We start from the raw sequence: 15,614 nt of genomic DNA, 5'->3' as shown, positions 1-15,614 counted from the left end.
TACTCGTTAGATATTACTGCACTGTTGGAAGTAGAAGCACAAGCATTTCGTTACACTCGCATTAACATCTGCTAACCATGTGTATGTGACCAATAACATTTGATTTGATTTGAACATACTCTGCAAACAATTTGTCCACTCAGACAATGAAAACTGGAAGACTGGAATAATAATGTTGAATGCATTCAAATAATTACCGTAACCAAAGTAACAAACATCACGGAGTAGAAATTATAGGAATTAACGGCAAATGTACTACTGGTGGTATATGTAGTGGGGAATAGATATACACTAACAATCAAATGCAAACAATTCACCGAATGAAGTTATGAAACAATGAATGTGCACAAATTTAGGATAAACTTCATAATTTTAAATAACGTGACAGTTGAAATGAAGAACACAGTCTGCTATATCTCCCAACTTATTGCACAAGTTGACTGCAGGTAATATTTTCAAAAGTAGCTACACATATTCAGATAGTTTTGACGGTATTGAAAAAGCCTTATGTGTATAATGGTATATTGTATACCACCCAAGCCTAGTGACAACAGCCTATTAGAGGAATTACTGGCCAGGAGAGTCCCTCCTCATGGTGACAACAGCCTATCAGAGTTATTGCTGGCCAGACGAGTCCGCTCATTATGGTGTCAACAGCCTATCAGGGGCGTAACTGCCATGTTGACAACAGCCTATCAGATGGATACCTTAGCTTTTTTACCCAGTTAAGCTCTTGTATCAGACTTTTGGTTTTGTTCAATGTAATGTATAAGATACATTGTTTTTGTATTACAGAGTGGTTTGATATTGACCCTGACACCTGGAAGGGTCAGAAGTTAATTGTGTGTGTTCTCTCCCTCTTTCTAAATGTCTTAATATACTATCCATGTGTCTTTATAAGTATGTGTTATAGTAACGTCATGAAAACCTCTTCTTCTCTGTGCATACATCTTCCCCAGTGCATACATCAACAAGGCCAGTGATTTGTCGGAGCAGGTGACTCTGATCGAGACAGCTCTAACCTCTCCAGAGGGCTTGGCAGTAGACTGGGTTCACAAGAACATCTACTGGACTGACTCCGGAGACAAGACCATCTCTGTCGCCACTGGAGACGGCAAGAAGAGGAGGATCCTGATCGCCACGGAGCTGAGTGAACCGCGTGCTATCGCTGTGGACCCCCGACAAGGGTAAGAGGTTGGAAGGAGAGGGGAGGGGGCTTGGGTGAGAAGTAAGGTGGGGTAGAGTTGGATTTATTGTTGGGAGTAGGTGGGTGATGGAGGGAATGAGGGAGGCGGGGAGAAAAACAAAGTTGTGAGAGAGACCGATTGGGTGAGAAAGTAAGACAGGTTGAGTGTCCATGAGGCTTTATATTTCTTTCATTATGTGTTGCTCATCTTGTCAGAGCACTGGAACATCTGCTCTTTCCTCTCAGCATATCGCCTTGTTTGTGACCTCCCTCCCTCTCTCCCTTCCTGCCTTCCTCCCGTTCCCCTCCCCTCCATTTCCCTCCCTCACTTTCTGTCAGATGTAGCTGTAGGCATCAGTAGCTGCAAGCTAACACCTCAGTCTGCAGCGTCACAGCTCTCTCACCACTTAAGCTCCTCTCATCTCCGATCTCCCTGGCTCCGCCTGACGACTCTATTCCCTTAGGCCTTCTTTCCACAACATTACTGAGCTAGACAAGCATGTAACACATGCAAATGAGCCCAATCCAGGTTTGGTTCCCTACTACAGAGAGAAAAGGGAATGTTTGCTAACTGTCCCTAAGGCTGTAGAGGTCATAAAACTTTATCAGCCAGTGATTGTCATGCAAATAACTGCCTGTCTCAGGGTAATTTACCGTTAATTAACGTCAACACGTTAAACATCTCATGGCTTCGACACATCGCCTAAAAGCCACTGATGCCGACTTTTGGATCATCTACATTTTAAAAAGTCTAATAAATCCATGTAATATAGCCTACACCATCACAATAAATCCATTATTTATTTTAGGCAGGTCTAAAGAAACATGATATGAAGAAAATGCAGCCTATTCCAGAAAGAACAGAAGAACATTTTCTGAGTTGTCCTTATGTTAGGCCCTGATCTTGCTGGCTTTGGCTTATAATACCTGTGGCATTATTTTGTATTATTTTATAGTAAGAAGAATACAATTGAACACAGCTGAATAAAATAGAAAGAATTTTTTCCCCAAACGATTTCCAGAGGGAGTGCGCACATGCAGCTATTTTATGTTGAGCTCTTAGTTTAGAATTATTTATGCAACTTTAGTTGTGATGCAAATGTTGGGCTATATGTAAATATTAGGCAATGCAAATAGTCTGGGTAGCCATTTGACTAGATGTTCAGGAGTTTTATGGCTTGGGGGTAGAAGCTGTTTAGAAGCCTCTTGGACCTAGACTTGGTGCTCCGGTACCGCTTGCCGTGTGGTAACAGAGAGAACAGTCTATGACTAGGGTGGCTGGATTCTTTGACAATATTTAGGGCCTTCCTCTGACACCGCCTGGTATAGAGGTCCTGGATGGCAGGAAGCTTGGCCCCAGTGATGTACTGGGCCGTTCGCACTAACCTCTGTAGGTCCTTGTGGTCGGAAGCCGAGCAGTTGCCGTACCAGACAGTGATGCAACCAGTCAGGATGCTCTCGATGGTGCAGCTGTATAACCTTTTGAGGATCTGGGGACCCATGCCAAATCTTTTCAGTCTCCTGAGGGGGAATAGGTTTTGTTGTGCACTCTTCATGACTGTCATGGTGTGCTTGGACCATGTTAGTTTGTTGGTGATGTGGACACCAAGGAACTTGAAGCTCTCAACCTGCTCCACTGCAGCCCTGTCGATGAGAATGGTGGCATGCTTGGTCCTCTTTTTCATGTAGTCCATAATCATCTCATTTGTCTTGATCACGTTCAGGGAGAGGTTGACAAAGTTAAAAGGGGTTTTTAGATTTTTTTTGCAAATGTATAGAAAAAAATTTACATTTACATAAGTATTCAGACTCTTTACTCAGCACTTTGTTGAAGCACCTTTGGCAGCGATTACAGCCTTGAGTCTTCTTGGGTATGACGCTACAAGCTTGGTACACCTATATTTGGGGAGTTTCTCCTATTCTTCTCTTCATATCCTCTCAAGCTCTGTCAGGTTGAATGAGGAGCGTTGCTGCACAGCTATTTTCAGGTCTTTCCAGAGAATATCACTGTACTTTGCTCTGTCCATCTTTCCCTCGATCCTGACAAGTCTCCCAGTCCCTACCACTGAAAACATCCCCACATCTTTCCTCCAGGCATTCAGGCCAAAGAGTTCAATCTTGGTTTAATCAGACCAGAAAATCTTGCTTCTAATGGTCTGAGAGTCTTTAGGTGCCTTTTGCCAAATTCCGGGCTGTCATGAGGAGTTGATTCCGTCTGGCCACTCAACCATAAAGGCCTGATTGGTGGAGTGCTGCAGAGATGCTTGTCCTTCTGGAAGGTTCTCCCATCTCCACAGAGGAACTCTGGAGCTCTGTCAGAGTGACCCTTCCAGGCCCTTCTTCCCTGATTGCTCAGTTTGGCCGGGAGGCCAGCTCTATCATTTAAGAATTATGGAGGCCATTGTGTTCTTGGGAACCTTGAATACTGCAGAAATGTTTTGGTACCCTTCCCCAGATCTGTGCCTCGACACAATCCTGTCTCGTAGCTCTACGAACAATTCCTTCAACTTCAATCCTTGGATTTTGCTCTGACATGCACTGTCAACTGTGGGACCTTATATAGACAGGTGTGTGCTTTTCCAAATCATGTCCAATCAATTTAATTGACCACAGATGAACTCTAATCAAGTTGTAGAAACATCTCAAGGATGGTCAATGGAAACAGGATGCACCTGAGCTCAACTTCGAGTGTCATAGCAAAGGGTCTGAATACTTATGTAAATAAGGTATTTCTAAAAACCTGTTTTCACTTTGTCATTATGGGGTATTGTGTGTAGATTGATGAGGAGCAATGTTTATTTAATCCATTTTAGAGTAAGGCTGTAGCGTATCAAAATGTGGAAAAGGTCAAAGGGCCTGAATACTTTCCAAAGGCACTGTTAAGTCTGCAAATGCGATGATGCATGGAGTGCTTTATTATAAAGGTGCATTTTTATGGTGGAAATTAGCTTCGCCAAACTTGGAACTCACTCGCTGCCTTTGCCAGGTCGGCTCCACCGGTTGTACAGCGGATTAATGTGGCTAATTTTAAGAACTAAGCAATAAATATAGCAGCATGAGAAAGCTGGGATCCTGTTTTAAATGGTGGCCCGTCAGAACTGTTTTCACTCACGAATTTCACAGTGTTTGGGCTTATAAGAACACGTTTCACTAGCCTCTAGGCTATATGCTCTCCAACCGTGTTCCAGGGGTCCTAGGCCTATAAGCTACGTTTGAAGTTATTGGGCCACTTTAGTTGTTATACAAACCATATCAAAATATATATGCCGCCTGGGTAATATGCGCCCAGTTTGACTTTGTCTCAGGGATAGAGGTGGGATGTGAAGTGTCTCTCGCTTTCCCCTCTCTGCAAATCAGAGATTCTTGTCACTGTCGTCGTGCTCTTTAACCCCTGTCTCTCTCCTCCCATAGGTTTATGTACTGGTCTGACTGGGGGAACCAGGCTAAGATAGAGAAGGCTGGCATGAACGGAGTGGACCGCCAGGTACTAGTGTCAGAGAGGATTGAATGGCCCAACGGCATCACTCTGGGTAAGACTGGCACCGCAGGGAGGGAGGGAGGGCTACATGAGGAGAACTGATACAGAGAAAAATGGGAGGGAAGTGAAGACGAGGAGAGAGAGAGAGAGAGAGAGAGAGAGAGGGGGAGGTGAGTAGCGATAATAGAAGAAAGATGAAGAGCAAAAGTTGATATAAGATGAAGAATCGTGATGAATAAGGAAGTGTTCACAAAAGAAGCCCCCCCCCCCTCTCTCTATCTCTCTCTCATTTGACACTTAGTTGTGAGTCACTCAGTCAGCGTGTCTCTGTCATCAATCAGTGTGTAGTTTGTTCATTCAACAGGCTGTGAAAGAAGTGTCCAAAGCTTTGCCATCAATACCCCAATCATCCTCCCTTCCATCCCTCAGCGGGCCTGTGCCAATTTTACTCCTCTCCTCTCCCTGCTCACCACTAAGGATGAGACGTAAAATGACAGAGCAGAGAGCAGGGAGAGAGAGAGAGAGGGGTGGAATTGAGGTGTCGCTAGCCTGGGCTACATCTGTATGAAAACAAATTATGTTGAGGGTTAGAGGAGCGAGAGTAAAAGAGAGAATAGCTCTGGCTGGCTAATTTGGTTTCTTTGAAGGGGAAAAAAGGGGATTATTTTCCTTTTGTAATCTATTTCACAGCCAGCAGGCAGACAGAGTAGATAAGAATGGTTTATTGTGTGAGTGGAGATAGGTGAGGTTGTGAATTAATTGAGCACCACTGTTACCTGATTCACTCCCCTACAGCTGTGTTTTTGCATACACATTTACTTTGCTGACCTGCTTATTTGATTCCATAGCAACTTGCCTACTACACACCTACACACAACCAGTTGTAATAGATTGATATTAGCATTCGGTCAGGTAAAGGTAAGTGCCAAGCTCAGGGGCATTTTGGCAGTATTCCCCACCTGGGGATTGAACCAGCAACCTTCTGATCACTATCACTGTTGGAGGGCCTTCACTAACTGGAGGGCCTTGCTGTCAAAGATGATTGATATTCTATTGGACCAGAACTCCATCAAGCTCTCCGTCTAGACCTTTTCTCGTTAACTTCCGAAGGAGTGTTGTACAGTACATTAACCTGACCTCCCACTCGTTCTCTTTTTTCTCTCTCTCTCTTTCTCCCTCCCTGTCTTCCTCCCCCTCTCCCTAACCCCTCTCTCTCTCTCTCCCTCCCTGTCTTCCTACCCCTCTCACTAACCCCCTCTCTCTCTCCCCCCCATGTCTTCCTCCCCCTCTCCCCCACCCTCTCTCACTCCCTCTCTCTCCCCCGTTCTCGCTCTCCGTCTACCCCCCCCCAACCCTCTCTCAGACCTATCTAACAGGCGTCTCTACTGGGTGGACTCTAAGCTGCACCTGCTCTCCAGCATTGACCTAAACGGTGACAACCGCAAAGTGCTGCTGAGCTCCCAGAACCACCTGGGGCACCCCTTCGCACTCACTGTCTTCGAGGTAGGGAGGGGAGCGGTGGGGGGGCGCGGGGGGGTACTGTGATATACTATCGGTAGTCTCTTTCAACAGCTGCTGTGTCGTCGTCACAGGAAGATCCCTGCTACTGTATGAGCCGGGCATGCCAGATGAGTGGCGTACAGGATCGATGGAGGTGATAATGAACAGGTAGTGAGGAGGGAGATGGCCAATAAGAGCTAAACGGTGGCAATAAGGAGTAATAATGGAGATTGGAGAGTCGGGGGGAGTGGATGAGATTACAGAGGGCTGGCTGCTCTAAGGGCTACCAGTAGATCACTGATAGTGTGGTACTGGTGGAGGGTGCACACAGAGGGGGACACTCTTCTTTCAGAGGGAAATCGATCATGACCAGAGTGTTTGTGTGTGTGTGTGTGTGTGTGTGTGTGTGTGTGTGTGTGTGTGCGTGCGTGCGTGCGTGCGAGCGTGCGATTCGGGATCCTACGTGTGTGTGTGTGTGTGTGTGCGTGCGCATGTGCGTGTGATTCGGGATCCTACGTGTGTGTGTGTGTGTATGTGTGCGTGCGTGTGGGTGTGTATGTGTGTGTGCGCGCGTGCGTGTGTGTGTTAGAGAGACCACTATCCCAGTCTCTTTGTGGCAGCAGCGGTTAGAATACACAGACCACTCTAGATTCATATCCTCCAGCGTTGTGTTCTGCAGTAACCAGCACCCAGGAAGAAGAGAAAAAAACAAATGAAAAAGCCTCTACAGTTCCAGCGGTTCAAGCCTCTGGTCCTCAGTACTGCAGGGCCCTAGAGGATGGAGGGGTAGAGGGGTCATACATCACAGCCTAGTCCGCCGACAGGGAAGGACTCTCCACACCACCTCGACTCTCCTCCCGGAGGCCTGTGGCCGGGTGTTTTTCCTCCCCACCTTTGTTTTACTGTTGTCTGAGCTGGATAGGATGGGGTGAGAGGGACTGAGATGGGAGCTGACTGGGTAGATGGGCTGCGACGGACTGCGAGGGCAGAGCAGACAGACTGACAATCAGAGTAGAGTGAGGGACTGACAGGTTTGTGCAGCGGTGGGATGGAGAGAATGCGAGGGACTGACAGATGAGCGCAATGCCCTTTCTAATCTGCCATTGTGGGTGAGTGAGTGTACTCCAGTTCTAGACAGCTTACCTGAAAGAACTCTCCAGGCTTTTACTGAACTTTCATCTACAGTAGCTGACACCCTGCCCAGTAGATGTACGGCCCTTCCGTACAGCTTGTCGGGACCTTTCCCATAAGGAATAATATGACGTAATGCGAGGAAAGGTGCGAGTAGAACTGAGCTGATCCAGAACCAGTGTTAAGTGTAGTAGTGTCAGGGCCGGTAGTGTTAAGGTCTGGGAGATGACTGATCTTAGATCAATGTTAAAGGCCTGGGAGGTGGTTGTCTCATGGCAGGTAGTGGCTTGGGGATAAAGCCTTCAGACATGAGAGTCACCTTGATCTCACTGTTAAGCCCAGAGTCGTACCTGTACGTGGCTGCAATGCAGCATCTTTGCCCTGTGAAGTTTTAAAACAAAAAGAGGGAGAGAAGAAGAGGGGAGGAGGGTTTATCATCCTGAGGATATTTGTCCTATATCATTTGGGCACTCCTTTCATGTTTTAAAAAGGTTATCTGAATTGAATCATCCCTGAGAGAGAGGGAGAGCGAAAGCGAGAGAGAGAGAGAGAGAGAGAGAGGGACGGAGAAGGAGAGAAAGAAAAACAAGGAGAGATGGAGGATAAAATAATCCTCCATTGATAATCCAGGGAGGTTAGATAATGCACCCAGGAACCACCTGCACCAGACCTCCTGCTGCCAGCTGACCTTTAGAAACACAAGGCTTTGTAAACAAACCTATTTCTGCACCTCACCGTAATTGAGACCGAGGGACTAAGCCTGAGCACATGCCAGAGTAAGTTAGCCCCTTTACTCCACATCTCTCAATGTCGATCTCTCTCTCTCTCTCTCTCTCTCTCTCTCTCTCTCTCTCTCTCTCTCTCTCTCTCTCTCTCTCTCTCTCTACCTCTTATCCCTCTCCCTCTGTTTCTCTCGCTCTCTCTCTCTCTTTCTCACTCTCTCACAAACTCTCTCTCCTCTTCTGTCTCTCTCTCTCTCGTTTCATGTGCGCTCGTGGTTGCAGATGAATCCGGGGTTGCCGTAGCAACCGTGGAACCATCACCTCATCCTCCGCTCCTGCTGCTATGGTATCACTGGAGAGGCTGATAAGGAGGCATTAGATGAGAAGGAGAGAGAGAGTCAGAGAGAGAGAGAGAGAGAGAGAGAGAGGAGGTGGGCTGAGGAAGAGAGGAAGGGAGGGAGAGAGAGAGAAAAGGACCGAAAGTAATTAAAAGTTGTAAATAGAATCCTGGATCTGGTCTGGGTCCATTTGGACTGCTTCGGAGTATAGCCCCACTCGATGTATGTATGGGGAAAAGTCATTACATGTACTGATGGAAGTCAATTACTGTTCATCAGCGTATGGGAGCTCCACGTAGTGTGATAGGCCACTTACTTTTTAATGTAGATTTTGGAATGATATTGGATCATGAAAATGGTCATTGAGTTGCCTTAGAACGTCCTGGTCATACTTAGTGTCTGTGGCAACAATGGGACCCCCTTATCTGCAGGCAGATATGACTTGAGCCTTTCCTTGACTCCCAGCGATTGCACAGCCTCCCGTCCCTCTGCCCCGTGTACCTCAGAAGAAAAACTGCTTATGGTATGTTGAGGACTGAGTCTATCTATCCCAACTCTCCCCTGTCTTCCAGGACCGTGTGTACTGGACAGACCTGGAGGATGAGGCGATCTACAGTGCTAACAGGCTAACAGGCCGCGACGTGGCTACGCTAGCCGAACACCTCAACAACCCCCTGGACGTAGTGGTGTTCCACGAACTACGGCAACCCAGAGGTGAGTGACAGACGCGTACGTCCACTGAGCGTACAGAACATTAGGAACACCCACTCTTTCCATGACGCAGACTGGCCCAGGTGAAAGCTATGATCCTTTTATTGATGTCACTTTGTAAAATTCACTTCGATAAAGACGGATTTGTAAGCCTTGAGACAATTGAGACGTGGATTGTGGACGTGCGCCATTCGGAGGCTGAATGGGCAAGACACAAAATGTAGGTTCCTTTTGAACGGGGTACGGTAGCAGGTGCCAGGCGCGCCGGTATGTGTCAAGAACTGCAACGCTGCAGTGTTTTTCACGCTCAACAGTTTCAACAGTGTGTGTCGAGAATAATCCACCACCCACAGGACACCAGCTAATTTGACACGATTGTGGGAAGCGTTGGAGTCAACTTGGGCAGGTATCCCTGTGGAACGCTTTTCGACATCTTGTAGAGTCCACGCCCCAACGAATTGAGGCTATTCTGAGGGCAAAAGGGGAGTTGTGCAACTCAATATTAGGAAGGTGGTCCTAATGTGTGGTATACTCAGTGTATACACTCACATACAGACACACAGACAACCTGCAGTAGGAGTTACAGTATTAACGTTGTAGTATTTTGGGGGGATAGAGCACTGGAGCAAAACTGTCTGTGTTAAAATGGGTCAAGTGTCAAAAGTAGATGTCCTAACCGACTTGCCAAAACTACAGTGTGTTAACAAGAAACTTGTGGAGGGGTTGAGAAACGAGTTTTAAATGACTCCGACCTAAGTGCATGTAGACTTCCGAACTTCAACTGCATATGTCTGTCTGCTTGTGTGTTACACTGGGAAATGTGTATGCCTCCTTTCGTGGTGTGTGTGTGAGCGCGTGCGTGCAAGCATGTGCGGTGCACGCCCGTGTGTGTGTGTGTGTGTGTGTGTGTGTGTGTGTGTGTGCGTGCACAAGTGTGTGAGCGTTGTGTTTTGAGCCTTTGTTTTCCCCTTCTCATTCAGTGCATGCCAGTCGTGTCTCAGTGCCAGTAGAGTGGAGCTAATTAAAGTCTCTCGTTATTAAATAAAGAGCTCTACTAATAAAATATAAGTCAAAGAATGAAGCATACCAGGTCCTGAAGCTGAAAACAAAACAACTGGGTCTAAAATGAGGAAATATATGAATGAACTACTGCTGTGCTGCCTGCTGCAGAGTTAGCCGGCGTCCCAAATGGCACCCCGTTCCCTACATATTGGTCAAAAGTAGTGCACGACATGGGGAACAGGGTGCAATTTGAGACTCAGCTTTAGTTCCTCATGTACAGTATCTCCAAGGTGAAATATTTATCATAGTGCCACCTCTGCAGAATTGGTTTCAGGAAGATTTCGCTACCCTATTCTCTGTCTTGCTTTGACTCCTCTCTCTCTCTCTCTCTCTCTCTCTCTCTCTCTCTCTCGCACTCTGTCTCTCTCTCACTCGCTCTCTCTCTCTCTCTCTCTCTCGCACTCTGCCTCTCTCTCTCTCTCTCTCTCTCGCACTCTGTCTCTCTCTCTCTCTCTCTCTCTCTCTCTCTCTCTCTCTCTCTCTCTCTCTCTCTCTCGCACTCTCTCTCTTGCACTCTTTTCATAACCCAAAATGAAAGATCATTCAATACACCTACACTTCATTTTAAATGGTTATATTTTCATATCCTGTGAAAAGATCACGTTAATTTCTCAGGCATTTTTAAATGTACACATTTCAGAAAATACTTTTTATGCTGAACAAAAATATAAATGCAACATGTAAAGTGTTGGTCCCATGTTTCATGAACTGAAATAAAAGATCCCAGAAATGTTCCATACGCACAGAAATCTTATTTCTCTCAAATATTCAAATGCACAATTTTGTTTATATCCCTGTTAGGATATACATTTGGAAAAGATAATGCATCCACCTGACAGGTGTGGCGTATCAAGAATCGGATTAAACAGCATGATCATTACACAGGTGCACCTTGTGCTGGGGCACAATCAAAGGCCACTCTAAAAGGTGCAGTTTTGTCACACAACAAAATGCAACAGAAGTTTTGAGGGAGTGTGCAATTGGCATGAAGACTGCAGGAATGTCCACCAGAACTGGTAATTTCATGTTAATTTCTCTACCATAAGCTGCCAACCGCCCTCTCAACCGCAGACCACGTGTAAACACGTCAGCTCTGGACCTCCACATCCGGGCTTCTTCACCTGCGGGATCGTCTGAGACCAGCTACCTGAGACAGCTGATGAAACTGAGGAGTGTTACTGTCTGTAATAACACCCTTTTGTGGGGGAAAACTCATTCGGATTGGCCCGACCAATTTCCTTATATGAACTGTAACCCAATAAAATTGTTGGAATTGTTGCATGTTGCGTTTCATTTTTTTAGTTCAGTATATTTCCCCCTCAGCTTTTCTTTTTTTGTGTGAAACTGAACTTTGGAAGCTAGTTGAGTTTCTGTGAGAGCAAAGTATTGCGAGTTCTCTGCAGGGTTTGCAGCGTCCTCCTGTATAACAGCACACGTCCCATCGCTTATTATTGTCATCCTCTCCCATCTCCTCTTCAGAGTTGTATAATATAGGGAACACGAAAGCTCTTTCTCCAGTCCCTGGAAGCCCAGTTCAAAGAATGTCAAAGATGCTCAGTTTTAGACCTAGTGAGGTGTGTGTGCAGCCTTATAGGATGCGAAGGGGGTTGTTTTGTAACGTCGCTTTATAATATTCTAAAAAACGTTTTGCCGTGCTGCCACCTCCCGGTGTTCTTGAACTTGGGATTCTATTTGAAGTCATTGTTGTATAATGCGGGCGAGAGAGCCGCACCTGTTACCCACTTCACAATAATAAACATGTCTCGGGTGTTTCTTCTCCCTAGCTCCAGACAGCTGTAACATGGGCAGTCTACCTAACGGGGGCTGCCAGTACCTGTGTCTCAAAGCCCCACAGATCACAGACCACTCCCCCAAGTACACCTGCGCCTGCCCCGATGACATGGAGCTAGGGCCCGACATGAGGCGCTGTGTCACAGGTAAACTGTTTAAACCCTGTCGCACAACTTTTTCCTCCCCCACTTTACAGCTCTCCCGCATGCCAAACAGACGAAGATTCCATCTGCCAATCAAACTGTCCTCCTCTGGGAACACTGTTTATTTTCCTGTCCCCTTCTCTGAAGACTCTCTACGTCGAGAGAGAGAGAGAGAGAGAGAGAATACACACACACACACAGGCCACTGGGCAGCATAACTGTACTGCAGATACTCTCTCTGTACCAGAGAGAAACTAAATAAATACAAAATGGTGTATTCCCTATAATGTGTACTCGACAAGCATTTTCTGAGTTGTAAGTGCAGAGAAGGCAGTTTTGAGTAGTTCAGACCCATTTTTGTTGGTGTCTGTTCATGTAAACTGTACAGCTGTCTGTGTCTGTTTACGGTGAAACGCTTGTCTGTGCTATCAGCCGAGCTGCCAGCCTGATAACTCTCGGGTCTCTGTTTAATGTGCTCTTCCCCCCTGCAGTCAAACCCAAGACAACCACAGCAGCTCCTACCACAACCACCACTACTTCCACCCCAGCTCCGACTACAAGCACTACTACAACCACAGCTACTTCTACAACCACGACTCCAACCAGTACAACCACAGCTGCTCCTACAACCACCTCCACAACTGCGCGACCACATACGGCCAAAACCACACATCAGCCCAGCACCACGCGGTCGACCACAGCTTCTACAACGTCCCCCCCTCCTCCTCCCCCCAGGACCACAGCTTCATGGAGGACACCCCCCTCCACCTCCTCATCCACCACCACGTTGCCTGCAACCTCCACCCCTGGTCCCCGCTCCACCTCCACACACAGCCCCCCTCTACCCCCGAACAACATTCAGAGAGAGAACGCTAACCTCTCCCACCGCTGTAAGTGGCTTTCAGAAGTGTGTGTGTGTGTGTGTGTTTCCGTGCGGGCTTGTGTATACATGTATGAACAGATACAGATGTGTATCAACAACTACGTACTCTTGTCACAACGACGGAGCGGCTACTCTCCCACTAAATATTCCTCCCGAGCGCTCTTCCCTCTGTTCTCCACCTCTCTTCTCTTTACCTGTTACAGACAGTTTGAGTGTGTAATGACAGACTAGGCCACTCTCTACAGTGTATGAGAGAATCACTCAGTGCATCACGTCTGTCCACCCTGCCTCTCCTCTCCTCATCAGAGGGGTGTGGTTTACCTGTCAATCAATCAATCACATTGATTTTTCAAGCCCTTTTTTTACACCAGCAGTTGTCACGAAGTGCTCATGCAGAAAGCCAGCGCTAACTTACGCTTGCAGACCCGTTGTCCCTTCCCATTGTCCCTTCCCATTGTCCCCTTCCCTCATCTGTCATCTTGAGTCCTGCAAACCTGGGATCCCTTTCTTTTTCTTTCTTTCTCTCGCTCTGCCTGTCTCTCTCTCCCTCTCTCCAGGACTCATTCCCTTTTCCTTTTGTCGTCCTCCTTTCAATCAAGCTTTATTGGCAACGACAGCTTGAGAGCAACATACTGCATATGGAAAACAACGATGAAATGACAATGAAAATGACTTAAATTGCTTAAAATGTGTTTCCTATGCAATCTTTTTTAAGACAACAAAGTCCGTGATTATAGTTGTAACAACGGGAAACACATCCGCGGTGAGCTTGGTTAAAACTGTGTGCTGAACAGACAAATAGAAAATCAATGATTCAACTTACACCACTCTCATCGGGCTCTTTCAGCTTGCACTAGATGAAGACACTCAGCAAAACACACTGGATGACTCACCCGTACATACAGTTGAAGTCGGACGTTTACGTACACCTCAGCCAAATGCATTTAAACTCAGTTTTTCACCATTCCTGACCTTTAATCTGAATAAAAATGCCCTGTCTTAGGTCAGTTAGGATCACCACTTTTATTTTAAGAATGTGAAATGTCAGAATAATATTAGAGAGAATGATTTATTTCAGCTTTTATTTCTTTCATCACATTCTCAGTGGTTCAGAAGTTTACATACACTCAATTAGTATTTGGTATTATTGCCTTTAAATTGTTCAACTTGTTGACAAATGTTTTGGGTAGCCTTCCACAAGCTTCTCACAATAAGTTGAGTGAATTCTGGCCCATTCCTCTTGACAGAGCTGGTGTAACTGAGTCAGGTTGTAGGCCTGCTTGCTCGCACAGGCTTTTTCAGTTCTGCCCACAAAATGTCTATAGGATTGAGGTCGGGGCTTTGTGATGGCCACTCCAATACCTTGACTTTTTTGTCCTTAAGCCATTTTGCCACAACTTTGTAAGTATGCTTTGGGTCATTGTCCATTTGGAAGACCCATTTGCGACCTATTTTATTTATTTATTTATTTTATTTCACCTTTATTTAACCAGGTAGGCTAGTTGAGAACAAGTTCTCATTTGCAATTGCGACCTGGCCAAGATAAAGCGAAGCAATTTGACACATACAACAACACAGAGTTAAACATGGAATAAACAAAACATACAGTCAATAATACAGTAGAACAAAAGAAAACAAAAAGTCTATATACAGTGAGTGCAAATGAGGTAAGTTACGGAAATAAATAGGCCATGGTGGCTAAGTAATTACAATATAGCAATTAAACACTGGAATTTTAGATCGACAGAAGATGAATGTGCAGGTAGAGATACTGGGGTGCAAAGGAGCAAAATAAATAAATACTAGTATGGGGATGAGGTAGGTAGATAGATGGGCTGTTTACGGATAGGCTAAGTACAGGTGCAGCGATCTGTAAACTGCTCTGACAGCTGGTGCTTAAAGCTAGTGAGGGAGATGTGAGTCTTCAGCTTCAGAGATTGTTGCAATTTGTTCCAGTCATGGGCAGCAGAGAACTGGAAGGAAAGACGACCAAAGGAGGAATTGGCTTTGGGGGTGACCAGTGAAATATACCTGCTGGAGCGCGTGCTACGAGTGGGTGCTGCTATGGTGACCAGTGAGCTGAGATAAGGCGGGGCTTTACCTCGATAACCTGTAGCCAGTGGGTTTGGCGACGAGTATGAAGCGAGGGCCAACCAACGAGAGCGTACAGGTCATAATGGTGGGTAGTGTATGGGGCTTTGGTGACAAAACGGATGGCACTGTGATAGACTGCATCCAGTTTGTTGAGTAGAGTGTTGGAGGCTATTTTATAGATGACATCACCGAAGTCGAGGATCGGTAGGATGGTCAGTTTTACGAGGGTATGTTTGGCAGCATGAGTGAAGGATGCTTTTTTGCGATATAGGAAGCCGATTCTAGATTTAATTTTGGATTGGAGATGCTTAATGTGAGTCTGGAAGGAGAGTTTACAGTCTAACCAGACACCCAGGTATTTGTAGTTGTCCACGTATTCTAAGTCAGAGCCGTCCAGAGTAGTGATGCTGGACGGACGAGCAGGTGCGGGCAGCGATCGATTGAAAAGCATGCATTTAGTTTTACTTGCGTTTGGAGGCCACGGAAGGAGAGTTGTATGGCATTGAAGCTCGTCTGGAGGTTAGTTAACACAGTGTCCAAGGAGGGGCCAGAAGTATACAGAATGGTGTCGTCTG

General features: G+C 46.2%; 1 protein-coding gene across 1 annotated transcript in view; it reads left to right on the top strand.

Annotated features, from left to right (window-relative positions):
- Positions 1–15,614, top strand: part of LOC139406809 (low-density lipoprotein receptor-related protein 8-like) — a 250,373-nt gene that overhangs the window by 223,558 nt on the left and 11,201 nt on the right. The window contains exons 12-17 of the mRNA XM_071149860.1: positions 960–1,187; positions 4,598–4,716; positions 6,028–6,167; positions 8,928–9,069; positions 11,913–12,065; positions 12,554–12,952. Coding sequence (XP_071005961.1) covers positions 960–1,187; positions 4,598–4,716; positions 6,028–6,167; positions 8,928–9,069; positions 11,913–12,065; positions 12,554–12,952 — 1,181 coding nt within the window. The remainder of the gene's footprint in view (positions 1–959; positions 1,188–4,597; positions 4,717–6,027; positions 6,168–8,927; positions 9,070–11,912; positions 12,066–12,553; positions 12,953–15,614) is intronic.

This window comes from Oncorhynchus clarkii, chromosome 4 (genome assembly GCF_045791955.1).
Source record: "Oncorhynchus clarkii lewisi isolate Uvic-CL-2024 chromosome 4, UVic_Ocla_1.0, whole genome shotgun sequence".
NCBI lineage: Eukaryota > Metazoa > Chordata > Actinopteri > Salmoniformes > Salmonidae > Oncorhynchus > Oncorhynchus clarkii.
The sequence above is the reverse complement of the archived record's forward strand: the minus strand, read 5'-3'. Positions and strand labels throughout refer to the sequence as shown.